Source organism: Budorcas taxicolor, chromosome 18, assembly GCF_023091745.1.
Source record: "Budorcas taxicolor isolate Tak-1 chromosome 18, Takin1.1, whole genome shotgun sequence".
In the NCBI taxonomy this organism is placed as follows: domain Eukaryota; kingdom Metazoa; phylum Chordata; class Mammalia; order Artiodactyla; family Bovidae; genus Budorcas; species Budorcas taxicolor.
This window is the reverse complement of record NC_068927.1, coordinates 58,471,322-58,492,356: the sequence shown is the minus strand read 5'-3', so window position 1 is coordinate 58,492,356 and position 21,035 is coordinate 58,471,322. Positions and strand designations below refer to the sequence as shown.

At 42.7% G+C, this 21,035-nt stretch overlaps 1 protein-coding gene across 1 annotated transcript in view; it reads left to right on the top strand.

Annotated features, from left to right (window-relative positions):
* The window catches only part of LOC128064009 (zinc finger protein 501-like), a 47,895-nt gene that overhangs the window by 11,183 nt on the left and 15,677 nt on the right, over positions 1-21,035 (top strand). Inside the window, exons 2-6 of the mRNA XM_052656831.1 lie at positions 929-995; positions 1,128-1,204; positions 5,322-5,448; positions 9,757-10,227; positions 10,396-10,894. Of these exons, the coding sequence (XP_052512791.1) occupies positions 929-995; positions 1,128-1,204; positions 5,322-5,448; positions 9,757-10,227; positions 10,396-10,894 (1,241 nt within the window). The remainder of the gene's footprint in view (positions 1-928; positions 996-1,127; positions 1,205-5,321; positions 5,449-9,756; positions 10,228-10,395; positions 10,895-21,035) is intronic.

The following is a 21,035-nucleotide window of genomic DNA, read 5'->3' as shown; positions in this document are numbered from 1 at the left end:
TTGGTGGTGCCACACCTGCAGAGAAGTGGTCACAATGCAAATCATTTTGTGAAAACCTGTGTCCCCAGGCTGCAGAGGAGGGTGAAAAAAAACTAAGGACATCTTTGGGAAGAATTCTGCAAGTATAGCCTGGCAGGAACCCAAGTCCCGCAGGTGATTCCCACCAAACACTCACCTCTCCCCTCCCTTACCCCAAGGGCGCAGGTACAGGCTGAGGACCACCACACGCATCCTAGAAAGAGCCTCTTCCCAGGAAATCAGGCTGACCTTTGCTTCTAGAAGTTCCCACCCTAAATCCTCCCTTCCTGAGGTCTCAGATGTGCCAGATGTGAGGTTTCCCTCAGGGTCCTGAATGCAGGTCTTCCTCTTGCATTTTTTCAAAAGCCTCCTAGCCAGGTAGCCCTTGTAGCCCAGAAGTAGGGTCCATTGTGTTTGGTGAATTGTTCTGTGGCCTGCTCTCTGTAATGCAAAAAGGAAGGAGAGGAACTAGCCGGGAAAATTTGCAAATTGAGAGGAACACCAGCATGTGATTGGCATTCAAGTTAGTCTTGATAACCCACTACAGGTCAGGAACACAGAAAGTCAGCAAAGAGCTCAGAAAAGGGTGAGAGAAACAAGAAAACTTCTTTTTTTCACTGCAGCAGTTGCAGGTTAAAGGGCTGTATGTGTTATGCCCAAGTCGCGAAATCTCCCAATGACCACCAGGGAGCCAATATCCGATGCAAAAGCAAGAGAGTTTTTATTACCAAGCTCCAGCTGGGGCTCCCACCTATGCAGCGGCTATAGGGAGGAGCCCCGGGTTTTGGATTACATTGCTTATATAGGGAGTATACATGGAAAAAAAGGATTTCTAGGTAGGGGAACGTCTGATTGGTCACTTTCTTTCGAAGGGTTCTGTGTTGGTTCTTGATTGGTCCCTATTGTCTAGGTAGACTACAAGTTCCTGAACGTTAAGTCAGGAGATTTTGGTCTGGGGCCCGATTGGCTCGTGGGCGGTGGGGTGAGGTCAGGGGATTTCCAAAGGCTCTTCCCCCGGAACCTTACAAAATGGAGTTTTTCTGTTAACAAAATGGAGTAGCTTAGACTCTTCATATGGATGCCTTTGACGGTATTTTCTAAACATGCAGATGTGAGTTTGAGACGTCACATCCCCACAGAAGACGCAGAGCAGGAGGAAGAAGAGGAGGAAATGGCAGCTTCTCAGGTAATTGTCCTGCCCCGGGTCTGGGGCTGTGTCTGCTTTTCCTCCTGACATGCCTGGACTGAGAATCTGCAAACCTTTAGTTCTCTGCTTCTAAGTTTTCTGCCTGGAGGGCTTGTTATCACCTTCTCATTCACCCCCCCCCCCCCCTTTTTTTAAATTTTAAATAGTGAAAACCAGCTCTTCAGGTTTCGTCTCCCTCATATTCCAGAGCCTTTTCTCCATTGTCTGTATCCTGGCTTTCTGTAGAGCATGATGAATTCTCAACATGAAATAGTGACTTTCAATATTGAATACATTCCCTTTGTGAGAGATCAATACGGGGAGGCACTGGTATCTGAGAGTCCCGTTGGGATGTGGTTCAGTGTTAGGATCTTAGGGAAGTCGGGGAAATGCCGTGATGAATTTACATGTGGATGCAATTCAGCTCTCTTGAACAGGAGTAAGAAAATGCCCTTGTTATTAGAATGAACTCAGCATTCCTGAATTTTACAGAAGTAGCAGAGACAATCCTATACCGATAAGAAAAATATACTAATTAAATGGACTATTAAGCTACATATCATGGGAGGTATATAGGAGGTGGAATTTGCAGAAAACTGACATTTTTCAAAGTAGATTGAGATCATGGTTTTCCTAATATTGCCAAGATGCCTGGCAGTGATATGCATTTTCCGTGTACTCTTACCCCGTCACATCTAATATTCACTGCTTCTGTGAGATTTCCACGCTGTGAAATTCAGTTTTTTGTTTTTGTTTTTGTCTTGAACAAGGGTCTTGGAAAGAAAAAGTGATGGATATGCCTATCACAGTTAATGAGGAAATGCTGTATCTTCTTAGTTACTCTTTGCTTTGAAAAATGAACACTGTCAGCTAAAACAGATGCACAATTTGAGAGATGTGAATTAAGTTTTATTTGGGGCAAAATGAGGACAGCAGCCCAGGAGACAGCATCTCAGAGAACTCTGAGAAACTGCTCCAAAGAGCCAGTGGGGGAAGGTCAGTATGTGACTTTAGTGAAGGGGGAGTTCAGTGCAATCAAGCACTTACTTTACTAAAGGTTTCTTGCCAGGCATGAGGAACTAAAGTCATCATTTAGTAGTTTAGTGCTTTTCTAGATATGAAGAGATGCAAGGATTGGGATCATGAAAGCAATTCCTGAAAATATCAGACTCTACAATTGATGCTTTTGAACTGTGGTGTTGGAGAAGACTCTTAAGAGTCCCTAGGACTGCAAGGAGATCCAACCAGTCCATTCTGAAGAGATCAGCCCTGGGATTTCTTTGGAAGGAATGATGCTAAAGCTGAAACTCCAGTATTTTGGCCATCACATGAGAAGGGTTGACTCATTGGAAAAGACTCTCATGCTGGGAGGGATTGGGGGCCGGAGGAGAAGGGGACGACAGAGGATGAGATGGCAGGATGCCATCACGGACTCGATGGACGTGAATCTGAGTGAACTCTGGCAGTTGGTGATGGACAGGGAGGCCTGGCGTGCTGCAATTCATGGGGTTGCAAAGAGTCGGACACGACTGTGTGACTGAACTGAACTGAAAGACCTCTTTCAGCAGATTCCCTGGAGCAGAGTGCCTCAATCCACCCTGAACTCCCTTAAGGGGACTGAAGTCAGTTGCAGCACCATAGGGTTCATTCTCCCCAGAGGCAGATGGCAAACGCCCTTGTTGTTCTTCAGTTCAGTCATGATGTACTCTGCATAGAAGTTAAATAAGCAGGGTGACAACATACAGCCTTGACGTACTCCTTTTCCTATTTGGAACCAGTCTGTTGGTCCATGTCCAGTTCTAACTGTTGCTTCCTAACCTGCATACAGATTTCTCAAGAGGCAGGTCAGGTGGTCTGGTATTCCCATCTCTCTCACAATTTTCCACAGTTTATTGTGATCCCCACAGTCAAAGGGTTTGGCATACTCAATAAAGCAGAAATAGATATTTTTGTGGAACTCTCTTGCTTTTTCCATGATCCAGCAAATGCTGGCAATTTGATCTCTCATTCCTCTGCCTTTTCCAAAACCAGCTTGAACATCAGGAAGTTCACAGTTCACGTATTGCTGAAGCCTGGCTTGGAGAATTTTGAGCATACTTTGCTAGCATGTGAGATGAGTGCAATTATGCGGTAGTTTGAGCATTCTTTGGCATTGCCTTTCTTTGGAATTTGAAAGAAAACCGACCTTTTCCAGTCCTGTGGCCACTGCTGAGTTTTCCAAATTTGCTGGCATACTGAGTGCAGCACTTTCACAGCATCGTCTTTTAGGATTTGAAATAGCTCTACTGGAATTCCATCACCTCCACTAGCTTTGTTCATAGTGATGCTTTCTAAGGCCCACTTGACTTCACATTCCAGGATGTCTGGCTCTAGATGAGTGATCACACCATCGTGATTATCCAGGTTGTGAAGATCTTTTTTGTACAATTCTTCTGTGTTTTCTTGCCACCTCTTCTTAACATCTTCTGTTTCTGTTATGTCCAGACAATTTCTGTCCGTTATTGAGCCCATCTTTCCATGAAATATTCCCTTGGTATCTCTAATTTTCTTGAAGAGACCTCTAGTCTTTCCCATTCTGTTGTTTTCCTCTATTTCTTTGTATTGATCTCTGAAGAAGGCTTTCTTATCTCTTCTTGCTATTCTTTGGAACTCTGCATTCAGATGCAGAGAAGAGAATGGAGGAGCTCGTGGCGGAGGGAGAAAGATAGAAAGAGCGCACTCACGCGGGAGAGAAAAAGAAAGAGAAAGCGCTTTGGCTCCTCCTTTTATATGTTTACTCCTCGACCTGGGCCTGCCCTATACAAATTAGGTTTAGCCAGGAGTGCTGTTTGTTCTACCTGAAGTCTTCACTCTGGTCTTCGGACCTTCCTTTGACCTCCCTTGTCTTTTAGTCACCGCCATTTTGGACTCCTTTTCCCTATTCTACCTACCTAAAAACATTATCTTCAAATATTTATGTACATTTTCAATCAGTTAAAAATTATCCTGATTTTATTGACATGACAATTTGTCTCTTAATAAGTATACCGTCCCATTTTAGTGTATGTCTGTAGGCATGAACATGTTAACATCATTTGATTGATTTTTTTGTTTTACTTTTTTTTGAAGATTCCCTGAAGCAGGGAATAGCTACCCACTCCAGTATTCGTACCTCAAGAACCCCATGGACAGAGAAGCCTGGCAGGCTACAGTCCCTGGGGTTGTAAAGAGTAGGACACGACTGAGTGACTAACACTTTTCCTGTTTTTAGTATTATTTACAAATACAGTAATTTCTATAAACTTTCATTAGAGTTAGCTCTCTGCATTTGTCTGTGTTTGATTAAAGTCTATGGTCACAAACTGAAGTTAAAGTTGCTGCTGATGCTAAGTCGCTCCAGTGGTGTCCAACTCTGTGCGACCCCATAGACGGCAACCCACCAGGCTCCCCATCCCTTAAGCTGTCATTTAAACAAAGTTTGTTAAAATATTTGCCAAAAGATGCTACAGCAACATTATTGATGTTAAATTATTTCTGTTATACATTCAAGACTCTGAAAACTCTCAGAGAGTAGTATATACCAGATCGTTAAAATGATTCTTGTCACCGAGGTTACTATCCTATCTGACCTGTAAAATCTGTAAAGCACTTAAAATTCAAAGTTAAATATGAATTCTTTGCTTACTATTCTACTTTGTTGCTGTTCAAACATTGTCACTCATGGAGCAGAATTTTCAACATTACTCGTTCAAATAAGCTTGTGAAAAATGTGGCACACTGAGCCCACTCCAGGACATTTGGATCAGGAAGTGCTTTGTAAAAATATTCCCTGTTTCTTTTGATAGACAGTTTATCGTCTGTCAACTGAGTACAACACTCAAAAATAAATATGCCAACGTTGATCTGATTATAATTTCTCTTTCAAATCAGAATAATTTCTGTAGTGGTTGATGGATCGTATCTCATCCTCTTTTCTTGGGGTTAAAAATGTGGTAGAAGATATTACTGTGTAAAAATTATATTCTTGTGTAACACCAGACATTCTCCTAAATCAACACCATTTCTCTTGCTGTTTTCCTATTGGGTCACATTAGGAAGTCTTCCCATGGCCACATGGCACCTGTACTTTGTATTTCAGGGATGGCTGACATTCCAGGATGTGGCCATAGACTTCACTGAAGAGGAGTGGGAATGCCTGGACTTCAGTCAGCGAGAATTGTACAGGGGCGTGATGTTAGAGAACTACAGGAACCTGGCCTCCTTGGGTGAGGACAACTGCCTTCCAGAATCCTTTATGTACCCACTGGGTTTTGGTTCCTGCATTTCTAGAATGTCTCCTAGAATCTTCTGCTCCTTGTAATAGTTTCAGATCCCTGCTTTCTATGGGAAAATGGATATTTATGAGTTGAGAAAGAAGACTTCATGATGATTCATTATGATTCTAACTTTTCCTTGATGGAATCTGCCTCCTTCTTCTAGGTTAGTGGTAATTCTGTAGGTTCTGTGGTATAAAAGGGTGCCACTCTCCTTTATAAATCAGATTTCTCCTACTTACTTACTTTGGCCTTAGTAGTACTTGACTAGAATCTCAAGATCTTTATGTGTTAAAACTGCTTCGATAAAGTATTTGGGGATATAGTTTTCTAGGCTATATTAACATTCAACCACGCCTTCTCTAGAATGTTAATAATGTAATGAGAAAGATTCCAGTCATGTCTGACTCTTTGCGACCCTATGGAGTAGTCCATGGAATTCTCCAGGGCAGAATAGTGGAGTGGGTAGCTGTTCCCTTCTCCAGAGGATCTTCCCAACCCAGGCATCAAACAAGGTCTCCCACAGGGCAGGTGGCTTCTTTACCAGCTGAGCCACCAGGGAATGTTAATACAGCTCAGGAACTTATGTCCCCAAATACCTTATTTCTAGGCTGTATTACATTCTACCATGCCTTCTCTGGGCTTCCCAGGTGGCACTAGTTGTAATGAACCTGCATGCCAATGCAGGAGATGTAAAAAGAAGTGGGTTCGATTCCTGGGTTGGGACGAACTCCTGGAGGAGGACGTGGCAACCCACTCAGTATTTTTGCCTGGACACTCCCATGGACAGAGGAGCCTGGCGGGCTACAGTCCATAGGGTGGCAAAGAGTCAGACATGACTGGAGCGACTTAGCACATGCCTTCTCTTCTCGCTTGAATACATATTAGGTTGGAAACTGATGAATCTTTAGCAAAACAAATATTCCTTTTCCTGATAGCAGGTCTTGTGGTCTCTAAGCCAGACCTGGTCACCTTTCTGGAGCAAATGAAGACTCCCTGGGATGAAAGGAGACTGGAGACGCCAGCCATATACACAGGTAGGTGTCAACGGATGGAGCCTATGAGTCAACGACGGGTCCAGGGATTAGTGAGGAATTCATCCTTTGTCATGTGGTTTGGGAAGATGTGCTTCAATGGAAATGATTTTAGAGAAGTCTGGGTTTCTTTCTGATGCTGTCATAAGCGGATATCACCTGCCCCATTCTGTCCCTTTAAATCATTCCTGAATTCATCTCCAGTGATTACTTTTCTCAATCACAGTGAGAACAGACATCCTTCTGTTGGCCTGTGACAACCTGCATGAATCGATTACTATTTCATTTCTTCGGTGGGGGTTGGGGTCCTAGGAAAACTGCACATTTCTGAAAAACTCTAAGACGCTCCTGTTAAAGTTTGTACCTCTAGATGGCAGTGTGTGAGTGGAATTGTAGACATGCTAAAAGACTTAAATATATTCAATTAACTGAAAGAATTTTCAAATAAATTGGCATAAGAGCTTAAAACAGTTTCCAACATATTTTTAATGGTTTCAAACTATTGCAATGTTTAGATAATAGAATCTTTTTAAAACATTGTTATTGGAATATAACTGGTTTACAATGTTGTACAGCAAAGAGCATCCGTTTTACGTATAGATATCTACACTTTTTAAGATTTCCTTCCCAATTAGATCTCCACAGAGCATTGATAGTGTTCACACCATATTTTGAAAGTCTCATTTCTTAATTTCTCAAGAACTGCTTCTTTCTTTAATTAATCTTGTTATCAGCTTCCCCAGACTTTGTCCTACATGTCCCCGCTTTCTGATTAGACCTATGTCAGTATCATTTATGATTTTTATATTGAAACATCATATAGAACACGCTAAAATAAAAAGTGGGTGAAAGAATTAGAGGGCACCTAGTGGTATCTGCATTTAAGATGGCTTAAGTCGAAGAGTAATCATTAGACTGCCTGTCTCTTCTTCATTTAGTGGTTCTTGTCTTGCTCTTTCCTCTACACCATACTTCTTTGTCCTCTCATCTTGTCACATTTTCTGGGTTTGTGGTCTGTTCTGCAGGCTGCAGGATCCTAGCTCCTCTAGCTCTGTTGTCTTCCCCCGAGGGGGTGAGGTGGGTCCACAGGCTTGTACCCTTATCCCCTTGATCTGGGCTTTGATTGCTGTTATTGTGTCCTGAGCCTCCCCTGGATATTGAGGGGAGCTTCCTCTTGGCTCTGTGGTTGTCACTGCCCTGTCAGGGGTGGGGTCTGCTCCCTGGTTGGTGGAGAAGAGCCCCCAGATCTGTTTCTTCGCTGTGATTCTGATCTGTGGTCAAGGCAGGTAGGATTGGAGGACACCCACTGGGAGAGAAGCCACTAAAGATTGCTCCTCTGGGGATGTTCACCTTGGGTGTGCACATGCGCTGTGTGGGTCTCATGTGATCCCATGTTGGCACTGCTCTTGGCCCCCCATCAATCATGGGCATGCTGGCACATTGCTTTCGTGTCTCTCAGATGTTGTTTTCACTGGAACACCAGCACAGATCCAGTGAACTAAGGTCCCAGAATTGTATTCAGGAGCTGGACCTGCTGTGACGCTATGGGGGCAGCTCAGACTCTGGCCTGGCCCCACCCCCTAGTATACCTCCCCACAAAGTCCACAGCTGCTAAAGCTACACCTCCCATGACTGGGGGAGCCCTGGTTATCCATTTGGATGTTCTGTAGGGGCTGAGTTGACAAAGCCAGTTGCAGGTATAAAAAGCATGGTTTGTGCAACCGTCAGGAGAGACTTCAGGTTTTCTTCCTTAACCCTGGGGCTCAGCTGAGGTTTCAGCTCCTTCTCTGTGTGTGGGCCACCCACCGGTGTCTGTTCCAGAGGCTGCCCCAGAGCACAGGAGTCTGCTGATTGTGGAGGAGGTGCATGGGGGGAGGCTGTGGCTGGAGCTCAATAGAGCCCACCCGGGTAGTGGCCCTTCCTAATGCTGGGGGAGGAGGGGCCAGCACAGGGGGAGAGGGGCTGCAATGGTAGGTCTTCCCTTTGGGCATCACTCAACAATGGCGCTCTGCTCTCTGGTGGTTCAGGCTTCCTCCACAAGCATTCTTATTTATAGAGCTCCTCCCTCACCCCCATCCCCTCAGGATGTCTCCTCACAGCCCACAGCAGTCCTCGGCCTGGCTATGCTCTCCAGACCCCACATTTCAGCACCCAGCCTTTGTCTGCAGCAGTGGACACCTTCTCAGGCTGGGTGGGCAGGGCTGGCATCAGTACCTTGTGTACAGGTCTCACTCTGTCCTGCTGCCAAGACTGTTGCCATGTTCTCTTCCCACAGAGAATGAGGCTCCCCTTCTGTCCCAGCTGAGCTCACACCAGCCCCAGTAGATAAGAATAGTAGATAAGAAAACTTTCATTTGGTATCTTTCAGCTGTGTCTTCTCACAACACCCGTGGTTTGATGTCAAAGAATCCAAGATTAGAAAATTTAATCCAAAAAGCAAACCTAGGAATATGTGAAAGAGCTCACCTTGGAAACGAACATTTAATGAAAGACCAGGAATATACAGGGGTATGTGAAAGACCTAGAAGATGTTTATATGGACAGAAAGAAACCGAGACAGTTTCACACAATGCGGACATTACTGCCCAAAGAAATGAGCAATGTGAGTCAAACTGTGGAACACACCCATTTCAGTTATCAACATCTGCAGAAAAGTGTATCTCTTCAAGCAAAGGCTTAAATCATTTTTTGAAATATACACGTTCTCTGAAGGGAAATGTGGAAAATCTGGAAAGTCATCCAGTCTCTACTCCAAGTACTCCTGCAAACCTCTCAGAACACAGGCTTCGATTACACATACATTCAAGCACGTCTGAAAACCAGAAATTTAAAAATGATGGGGAAAACTCACAATATAATCAGTCTGAGGGATCTGTGAGCAAGGGGTCATTATTCTTCCACCAACAGACAGTTTCTCTCTGTTCCAAAATGTGTAATGTTGATAATAATGGAAGAGAGTTAATCCTGCCATCATTTTTCAATACACATCATGATATGTTTAATATGGAACAACTTCTCACGTGTAATAACAGAAGTCAGGCCTTAAGTAAGAGCTCTACTCCCAATAATTACAAGAATATTTACGATGGAGTGAGAAGCCATTCATGCAATGAAAGTGAGTGTAAAACTGAACAAGACTCTAACCCTATGAAATATCAGGGACCTCAATCTTCAGACAAAGATTCTGAAAATAGTACATGTAGGAATATCTTTTATCAAACATCAGGTTTTCCACTAAATGAGAGTACAGATACCGGAGAGAAGACTTACAATTGTGAATATGTTGATGTTTCTATTCAGTCTTCAAATCTCACTCAACAGCAGAGTATTCAGAATCCACAGAAAAGTTACAAGTGTACGAAATATCAGAAAGCCTTTAGTAACTCATCCAGTCTAAGTAGACACAGAAAAATTCATTCAGGACAGAAACCTTTCAAATGTACAGAGTGTGGCAACACCCTTAATCAGAATTCAGAGCTTAGTCAAGATCAGCAAGTCCACACTGGCAAGAAACTTTATGAATGTAAAGAATGTGGAAAAGCATTTATGTCTTACTCAAACCTTAGTCGACACCAGCGAATTCACACTGGGGAGAAGCATTATAAATGTACAAAGTGTGGCAAAGCCTTTAATCAGAAGTCACATCTTACTGAACACCAGAGAATTCATACTGGGGAGAAGCCTTATAAATGTGAGGATTGTGGCAAAGAATTTAACCGGTGCTCAGGGCTTACTTGCCATCAGAGAATTCACACTGGAGAGAAGCTTTATAAATGTAAAGAATGCAGAAAAGCCTTCAGTCACCACTCAAGTCTTATTCAACCCCAGCGAATTAACACTAGGGAGAAGCATTATAAATGTACAAAGTGTGGCAAAGCTTTTAATCAGAAGTCACATCTTACTCAACACCAGAGAATTCATACTGGGGAGAAGCCTTATAAATGTAAGGATTGTGGCAAAGAATTTCACCAGTGCTCAGGTCTTACTTACCATCAGAGAAATCATACTGGAGAGAAACCTTATAAATGTACAGAATGTGGGAAATCCTTTAGACAGAACTCAATTCTTACTCAACACCAGCGAATTCATACTGGGGAGAGGCCTTATAAATGTAAGGATTGTGGCAAAGACTTTAGCAGGCACTCAGGTCTTACTTACCATCAGAGAATTCATACTGGAGAAAAACCTTATAAATGTAAAGAATGTGGAAAAGCCTTCAGGGACCAGTCAACTCTTAGTCAACACCAGCGAATTCATACTGGAGAGAAACCTTACAAATGTAAAGAATGTGGAAAAGCCTACATCAAGCACTCACATCTTACTCAACATCAGAGAATTCACACTGGAGGAAAAACCTTACAAATGTAAGGAAAGTGCCAAAGGCTTTAATCAGAGCTCTCACCTTACTAGACATCAGAGAGCACATTCTAGACAGAAACCCTAGTAATAAGTGATGGAAGAGGTTTGTCCTAAACATACACTTCAGAAAATACAAGACCATTTATTTAAGAAAGAGAAGGAATGACATCACGAAAATGTAGAAAAGTATTTAATAAAAATGAAATCTAAATAAATATCAGAAATTGCACACTAGAAAAAGTGAAAGTTGCTCAGTTGTGTCCAACTCTTTGCATCCCCATGGACTATGTCCATGGAATTCTCCAGGCCAGAATAGTGGAGGGGGAGGCAGATTCTTTACCAACTGAGCTATCAGGGAAGCCCGCACAATAGAAAGCATTTCATGAATCCTGTTTTTTGAAGTTCCTCTTCAGGAGTATTGTAGATAGTAGTCCATAGTTAAAATAGATAGAAAATTGATATGTTAGTATGGCTCAGAACATGAAGGTTGGTATTTAGAAATGTACAATTATTAGCAATATGTCTTTGTTTATATTGACATGATTTGTCATGTCAATATTTTGAAAACCAAAATAAATGTGATTCAACTCTCACATTACTCCATGCTGCTATGCTTCATTTCTAGGGTGTATGCAAAGTTATGTTTTTGATGGTTGCTGTCTCAAAAATGAGACAAGGCCTTCTATCCTAGGAAGAAATCATTTATATTTATTCTCCATTAGAAGATTAAGGACCCAGTAATGTAACATGTACATCTAAATGTAGGTGTTAGTCATTCATGGCAAACATCCCTATAGGTCACCATGAGGTAAGTGTTCAGGGAGTAATTCCACATATTTAAGTAAGATGTACATTTTCAATAGTTATGTCACTTGTTTTTTAAGTAAAATACAATGACAGTTCACCGAAATCTTGATGTATCTTTATAATATCAACAGAAGTCATGAATATTACTTGACATGTTTCAAATAAAGACATCTCTGATTCCCTAGAAATGTATGGAAACCCCTCCCAGAAAAGTCATGTAATTAGTGTATGTCTTGTTTCATAAATGATTAACCTCCATTTTGTAACTGTAGGAATCACAGTTCTCAGATCCTTGTATCAGAGGAATGAATATCGTTGTTTATGCTTGTAATCTGTATTTTATGCAGTTATACAGTGGGCTGGAAAAGATTTTATTCTGACTGTGTGATATGACATGTTAATAAAACTGGATGATTTCTTGTGATGAAGTTGGTGTGTAATGAATTGTGAACCTACCGATTTAAGGTTGAAGGGAAAATACCTAACAATAAACTCTTTGTTAGCACAGAGGGATGATATTTGTAACAATTAGTTTCCATACTGCCTTTAAGCCTCAACTAATTGAATATTCCCCATCATCTCTCCGTTGTACTTTTCCCCCTCTCTGGAACTGCTGGGACATTGTGATGGTTCTAAGAAGGATCATACAGAGTATTGTTGAGAGTTTACCTGAACTACTCCATGCTGTTGCTGCCTCAGTGTCTGTCTGGGGAGCAGGCAGTCTGCAGGTCCTTGAACTCACAGCAGCCAGTCCTGGGAACACCTGCACTAGATGACCACCCACCTTGAGACCAGCAGTCTTGCTGAACCCCAGGGTCTACTGCACAGGCCCCCTTCAGTGACACCCTCAGAGCTCACCAGATTCCTGCTCCTCTTGGTTTGAATGGACCAATCCACACTCAGCTTGGGGAGTCCACAACACTTCACCCAAGGACTCTTATAAACACCTGAACCACAAGTACTGGAGCTTTCTCTGCTTGGTCCTAAGCTTGACCTAAGAAATTCCTGCCCTAGAACCTCCTCTTCTGGGAGGTCTCAGGTGTGCTGAGTGTGAGGGCTGAAGCTCAGGGCTCCTGAATGTGGGTCTTGGGGGAGAAGCATCAAAATAAACAGGGAACTTGCTGAAGAGTCATTCATGGCCCCTCTTCAGACCTGCAGATTTATAACTTCTTAGAGTGGGGACTTGACCTCGAGGGGTTCATATTCACTGAAATGGTTCAGAAAGAACCTTGTAAGTGGTTTCAACCTGGTTTCCTATCAAGATCACCTGACCAGTGTTAAGCGATAACCTCCCCACAAAGTTCTGTCTTGGTCCTGTGGGAGCATCAGTGTGGTGTGTATGAAGTGCTCCAGGGGACTCTAAGGGGAGGCCTGGGTTAAGGACGTGGCTCCTGGTCCATCTGTGAGAGCTGAGGCCCAGCTTCAGTCTGAGGAGAGGCTGCAGGGATGGTCAAGCTGGATTTGGACCAGGGAAATCAGTCAGCTTACATCACCTGTGTGAGCAGAGGGTTAGGAGCTCTCTCTGAGGAGAAAAAAAATCAAGAAATAAGTTGAAAGGCTGGTCTCCAGGTAGGAAGTAATTGTTCCTGAATCTCTCCTGAGACAGGACAGGAAAGGTGGGTCTTTTCAGCTTTTCAAGGTCCTTCTGTCTGTAGGTGAAGTAGTTGCAGGCTAAAGAGCTGTGCAGATGCCTTTGAAGGTATTTTTTCAATATGCAGAGATGTGTTTGCTACATAACATCCTCAGAGAAGACAGAGCGGGAGGAAGAAGAGGAGCAAATGACAGTTCTGTCCTGGGCCTGGGGCTGTGTCTGCTTTTCCCCCTAAAATGCTTGAACTGAGGGAACCTGCAAACCTTTCGTTCTCTGCTTCTAATTTTCCTGCCTGGGGAGTTGGTTATCAACTTCTTATTTTTTCCTTTTCTTAACAAGTGAGGACCGGCTCTTTAGATCACTTCTCCCTTGTGTCCCAGAACCTTGTCTCCCTTGTCTGTATCCTGGCTTTCTATAGAGCATGATGAGTTCTCAACCTGAATGAGTGATGTTCAACTGGTGAAAATATTCCCTTTGTGAGAGATCAACATGGGGAGGCATAGGTTCTGAGATTCTCATTGGCATGTGGTTCAGTTTGGGACCTTAGAGAAGTAGGGGAAATTAGGGATGAATTTACATATATATGCAACTTGACACATTTAGAACAGGATTGAGAAATTGTCCTTATGAATAGAATTACCTCAGTGGTCCAAAATTCCACAGAAAGTTTGGGGAATAGAAGGAGAAAAGTATGAGAGACCTTTCTCTATATTGGTAGGAAGGACTCACTCTTAAGTGCAGTCTAAAGATACAGAACATGGAAGAAGTGAATTTTGTATAAAACTGATATTTTTCAGGATTCAGATCACTGCTAACATTTATCCCACTACACCTCACGTTCCCTGGTTCAGGTGCTTCAGCGATATTGTGATATTGTGAACTGTGATGTTCCTGCTTTTTGACTTTAATAAGGATTTTTGAAAGACTTAGTGAGGGGTGTGTATAAGCTGCCAAAATTAATGTAGCAAACTGCACCTTCTTAGTTCCCTTTGCTTTGGAAAATGAACACTCACCTGTGTTTAGTAAGGTTCTTGCATTTTGAGAATGGAGGTTTTCATCACTCAAGCCCAGGTCTGATCATTTCCATTGGTAATACACTCCACACTCATTTTCCAGACAGAATTCTTATCACGTCTTTGTATTTTCTACAATATTTACAAGAATGTTATTACTTATGAATCTTTAAATGTTATATCTAAAATATAATGCAACACAAATGATAGAGATTTTCAAAGGAATTAAAGATTCAGAACCAAGAGCTCTAATTTTGTCATTATGTGTTTTTGCACCCTAGTGTATTTTAAAAATACAGCATATTGCCACAAATAAATTTTAAGATTTAAGCACAGAAATCTATTCCTGATTTTATAAACATGAATCATTTTTCTCCCAACTAGTATATGTTTGTGAGCATGAAAATGTTAACAGTATATGACATTTTTTCTGTTTTTGATACTTTTGCCAGTTACCTCTACTGGTAAAACATCCATTAGGGTGGTCTCTGCGTTCAGTTCAATCCAGTTGCTCAGTAAGGTCTCTATGTTGACTTAATTCTTTTTACATAAAATCGAGCTCAGATCCAATGAAGTAAATCCCAAGCTCTACATTTTCTGAATATTTGATCAAATATTCCAAACAATTTTGAACAGCAATATTGTTTAATCTAAAATTATTTATGTGGCTCATTCAAGATTACAAAGTAAAAAACTTAGAAAGTTATATAGAAATGGTCAGAAATGGTTCAGAAATGGTCAAAAGGATTGTTTTCTCTGCTTACTAATCTATTAAACCTGTAAAATCTGTACAGCGCATAAAGTTCAATAACTATGGATTTGTACCTGGCTCTTCTCAGTTCAGTCGCTCAGTTGTGTCCAACTCTTTGCCACCCCATGGACTGCAGCACATCTGACAGTCACCAACTCCCAGAGCTTACTCAACCATGTATCCATTGAGTCCGTGACACCATCCCACCATCTCAACCTTTGTTATCCCCTTCTCCTCCCACCTTCAATCTTTCCCAGCATCAGGCTCTTTTCCAATGAGTCAGTTCTTTGCATCAGGTGGCCAAAGTATTGGAGTTTCAGCTTCAGCATCAGTCCTTCCAATGAATATTCAGGACTGATTTCCTTTAGGATGGGCTGGTTGGATCTTCTTGCAGTTCAAGGGACTCTCAAGAGTCTTCTCCAACACCACAGTTCAAAACCATCGATTCTTTGGCATTCAGTTTTCTTTATACTCCAGCTCTCACATCCATACACGACTAGTGGAGAAACCATAGCTTTGACTAGATGGAACTTTGTCAGCAAAGTAATGTCTCTGCTTTTTAATATGCTAAGTTGGTCATAGTTTTTCTTCCAAGGAGCAAGCATCTTTTAATTTCATGGCTGCAGTCAGCATCTGCAGTGATTTTGGAGCCCAAAACAATAAAGTTTTCACTGTTTCCATTGTTCCCCCATCTATTTGCCCTGAAGTGATGGGACTGGATGCCATGGCTGTTTGCCATGGCTCTTTTACCTCCGTGCTATTCAGAATGGTTATTTATCAATCAGACATTTAGCTAAAACTAAGCTTGTTCAAGATGGAAAACTGGCCCCAGCCTAGAACTCTTGAATCATAATGTGCTTTTTAAAAATATTCCTGCTTTGACTGATATTTATCCTGTGCAACACAAGGAAAACACTCAAAACTAAATATGCCTCTGTTGATCACATTTAATAATTTTTCTGCCAGATGAATGAATGAATCGTAGTCATTCTGTCACGTCCCACTCTTTCTCACTTCATGGACTATAGCCTGCCAGGTTCCTCTCTCCATAAGATTCCCCAGGCAAGAATACTGGAGTGGGTTGCCATTCCCTTCTCCAGGGGCTCTTCCCAACCTAGGGATTGAATCCAGGTCACCTGCATTGCAGACAGATGCTTTACCATCTGAGCCACCAGGGAAGCCTAAGTGGCTTTGTGGATCATATGTCATCCTGTTTTCTTCAGGTTAGAAATGTGCTAGAGCATCAGTTCAGTTCAGTTCAGTTCATTCGCTCAGTCATGTCCGACTCTGCGATCCCATGAATCGCAGCACGCCAGGCCTCCCTGTCCATCACCAACTCCCGGAGTTCACTCAGACTCACGCCCATCGAGTCAGTGATGCCATCCAGCCATCTCATCCTCGGTCGTCCCCTTTTCCTCCTGCCCCCAATTCCTCCCTGCATCAGAGTCTTTTCCAATGAGTCAACTCTTCTCATGGGGTGGCCAAAGTACTGGAGTTTCAGCTTTAGCATCATTCCTTCCAAAGAAATCTCAGGGCTGATCTCCTTCAGAATGGACTGCTTGGATCTCCTTACAGTCCAAGGGACTCTCAAGAGTCTTCTCCAACACCACAGTTCAAAAGCATCAATTCTTCGGTGCTCAGCCTTCTTCACAGTCCAACTCTCACATCCATTCATGACCACAGGAAAAACCATAGCCTTGACTAGACAGACCTTAGTCGGCAAAGTAATGTCTCTGATTTTGCATATGCTATCTAGGTTGGTCATAATTTTTCTTCCAAGGAGTAAGCATCTTTTAATTTCATGGCTGCAGTCACCATCTGCAGTGATTTTGGAGCCCAGAAAAATAAAGTCTGACACTGTTTCCACTGTTTCCCTCTCTATTTCCCATTAAGTGATGGGACTGGATGCCATGATCTTCGTTTTCTGAATGTTGAGCTTTAAGCCAACTTTTTCACTCTTTTCTTTCACTTTCATCAAGAGGCTTTTCAGTTCCTCTTCACTTTCTGCCATAAGAGTGGTGTCATCTGCATATCTGAGGTTATTGATATTTCTCCCGGCAATCTTGATTCCAGCTTGTGTTTCTTCCAGTCCAGCGTTTCTCATGATGTACTCTGCATAGAAGTTAAATAAGCAGGGTGACAATATGCAGCCTTGCTGTACTCTTTTTCCTATTTGGAACCAGTCTGTTGTTCCATGTCTAGTTCTAACTGTTGCTTCCTGACCTGCATACAGATTTCTCAAGAGGCTGGTATTCCCATCTCTTTCAGAATTTTCCACAGTTTATTGTGATCCACACAGTCAAAGGCTTTGGCATAGTAAGTAAAGCAGAATAGTGTTTTTGTGGAACACTCTTGCTTTTTCCATGATCCGCAGATGTTGGCAATTTGATCTCTGGTTCCTCTGCCTTTTCTAAAACCAGCTTGAACATCAGGAAGTTCATGGTTCATGTATTGCTGAAGCCTGGCTTGGAGAATTTTGAGCATTACTTTACTAGCATGTGAGATGAGTGCAATTGTGCGGTAGTTTGAGCATTCTTTTGCGTTGCCTTTCTTTGGGATTGGAATGAAAATGGACCTTTTCCAGTCCTATGGCCACTGTTGAGTTTTCCAAATTTGCTGGCATATTGAGTGCAACAGGCAGCAGCCGGGAGGAGCCACCCCACGTCTGAGGCCAGGGGCAGTGGCCAGGAGGAGCAACCCTGAGTCCAAGGAGCTGTGGCTGAGTGGGCGCAGGAGGGCCTAGAGGAGCTATCCCACACTGAAGGTCAGAAAGGGCAGTGGTGTGGAGATACCCCTCATCGAAGGTAAGGAGCAGCAGCTGCACTTTGCTGGAGCAGCTGTGAAGAGATACCCCACTCCCAAGGTAAGAGAAACCCAAGTAAAATGGTAGATGTTGCAAGAGGGCATAAGAGGGCAGACACACTGAAACCATATTCACAGAAAACGAGTCAGTCTACTCACACTAGGATCACACCCTTGTCTAACTCAATGAAACTAAGCCACGCCTGTGGGGCAACCCAAGATGGGCGGGTCATGGTGGAGAGGTCTGACAGAATGTGGTCCGCTGGAGAAGGGAATGGCAAACCACTTCAGTATTCTTGCCTAGAGAACCACATGAACAGTATGAAAAGGCAAATTGATAGGATACTGAAAGAGGAACTCCCCAGGTCAGTAGGTGCCCAATATGCTACTGGAGATCAGTGGAGAAATAACTCCAGAAAGAATGAAGGGATGGAGCCAAAGCAAAAACAAAACCCAGCTGTGGATGTGACTGGTGATAGAAGCAAGGTCCAATGCTGTAAAGAGCGCTAGAGCATATTACTATGTAAAAAAGTATATTATTGTATAGCATCAGACACTCTTCTCATTGAAAAACTAGTTCTCTGTACTTGCTGTTTTCAACTTGGGTCACATTAGGAAGTCTTCCCACAGTCACATGGCATCTGTCCATTGTATTCCAGGGACGGCTGACATTCTGGGCTGTGGCCATAGACTTCACTCAAGAGTGAGAGAGTCTGGAGAAGGAAATGGCAACCCACTCCAGTATTCTTGCCCGGAGAATCCCATAGACGGAGGAGCCTGGTGGGCTACAGTCCACGGGGTTGCAAAGAGTCGGACATGACTGAGCAACTTCACTTTCACTTTTCAGTATCTCTGATAACCTGTTAAGTAAGTAAAAGTTTTGTATTAGGGTGAAGATAATGCTAGTCAAGAGATTTCTTTAGACCTGACCCGTTTGTCTTGTTGTGATAATACATAACATTAAGTGGTCTGGGAATATCATATATGACCTAATTCATAATTTCATAGCTTAAAAAAGAGCCAAATTTTAAAAGCTCGAGTGATCAGGATAGTATTTATCAAATTTAATAATTACTGAATACATGAAAATACATTAGTTTCAATGTTACTAGAAATTAAACAATACATGAAGAATCAGCTTATTCAGCCAGAAAGCATGCATCTGAACAGCACGTCTTCACTCATTAGAGATGTAATCGTGGATCACATGATTGTGAAATAGGATTGTTTTGTAGAATTCTGGAGATGGAGTTGAGTCTTTTCTGTAATCTCAAAGTACAGTAGACACTTCTCTGTTGTGGGCCCAAAGCCACAACCACTAAGAGCTTTAAACTGTCAGCAGCTGGAATCCCAACAAACAGCTGGATCAAACTTCATTAGCTAAGAACTTACATACCCATGGGGAAGAAATGATTCCATGATTCCTGTACATAACTGGCCTGCCATCATTTGTGGAATACAGTCAAAAAGTAAAAAGGACTATTAAAAATCTTTGAACTTTAAAAAAAAAAAAAAAAGAGTGAGAGAGTCAATTCCTAAGCAGGTTGATAAGAAGTCCGGGGGTCCCCAAGGAGGGAGGGGTCTGGAATTCTCAAGGAGAAGGAAAGGAAAGACATTTTTGTCTACATTCGTTAGTCTTAGTCAATTACACAACTCAGTTTAAACTCTGTACTAGGGATTGAAGGTGAAGGTGAAGGTGAAGTCGCTCAGTCGTGTCTGACTCTTTGCGACCCCGTGGACTGTAACCTACTAGGCTTCACTGTCCACAGGATTCTCCAGGCAAGAATACTGGAGTGGATTGCCATTTCCTTCTCCAGGGGATCTTCCCGACCCAGGGTTCAAACCCGGGTCTCCTGCATCGAAGGCAGACGCTTTCACCTCTGAGCCACCAGGGAAGCCCCTGTACTAGGGATTATACAACAACAATGTATCCTGCTTGAGGACAGTTTCTCCTTCCTGAAAACCTTCTGGTTAATCCTGTTATTTTAAAATGTAAATTATGGGAGTGGGTCTAGGAAGATATTTACAAACTCCAGACATTCTTTTGTTTCATTGGGATAACTAATTAAAAGGTATATAACTCCCTTGCTAACACTAGTGAGTGGGCGCTCTTTCTGTCCCCTTCTGATGTCTACGTCAGAAGCTTCCTCTATCTCCTTTCTACTTTCAGTTCAGTTCAGTTCATTTCAGTCACTCAGTCGTGTCCGACTCTGTGCGACCCCATGAATCGCAGCACACCAGGCCTCCCTGTCCAACACCATCTCCCTGAGTTCACTCAGACTCACGTCCGTCAAATCCATGATAGCATCCAGCCATCTCATCCTCGGTCGTCCCCTTCTTCTCCTGCCCCCAATCTCTCCCAGCATCAGAGTCTTTTCCAATGAGTCAGCTCTTCACATGAGGTGGCCAAAGTACTGGAGTTTCAGCTTTAGCATCATTCCTTCCAAAGAAATCCCAGGGCTGATCTCCTTCAGAATGGACTGGTTGGATCTCCTTGCAGTCCAAGGGACCCTCAAGAGTCTTCTCCAACACCACAGTTCAAACGCATCAATTCTTCAGCACTCAGCCTTCTTCACAGTCCAACTCTCACATCCATACATGACCACAGGAAAAATCATAGCCTTGACTAGACGGACCTTAGTCGGCAAAGTACTGTCTCTGATTTTGAATATGCTAACTAGGTTGGTCATAACTTTTCTTCCAAGGAGTAAGCGTCTTTTAATTTCATGGCTGCAGTCACCATCTGCAGTGATTTTGGAGCCCAGAAAAATAAAGTCTACACTGTTTCTACTGTTTCCCCATCTATTTCCCATGAAGTGATGGGACCGGATGCTATGATCTTCGTTTTCTGAATCTTGAGCAGTAAGGCAACTTTTTCACTCTCCTCTTTCACTTTCATCAAAAGGCTTTTTAGCCCCTCTTCACTTTCTGCCATAAGGGTGGTGTCATCTGCATATCTGAGGTTATTGATATTTCTCCCAGCAATCTTGATTCCAGCTTGTGTTTCTTCCAGTACAGTGTTTCTCATGATGTACTCTGCATAGAAGTTAAATAAGCAGGGTGACAATATACAGACTTGCCGTACTCTTTTTCCTATTTGGAACCAGTCTGTTGTTCCATGTCTAGTTCTAACTGTTGCTTCCTGACCTGCATACAGATTTCTCAAGAGGCAGGTCAGGTGG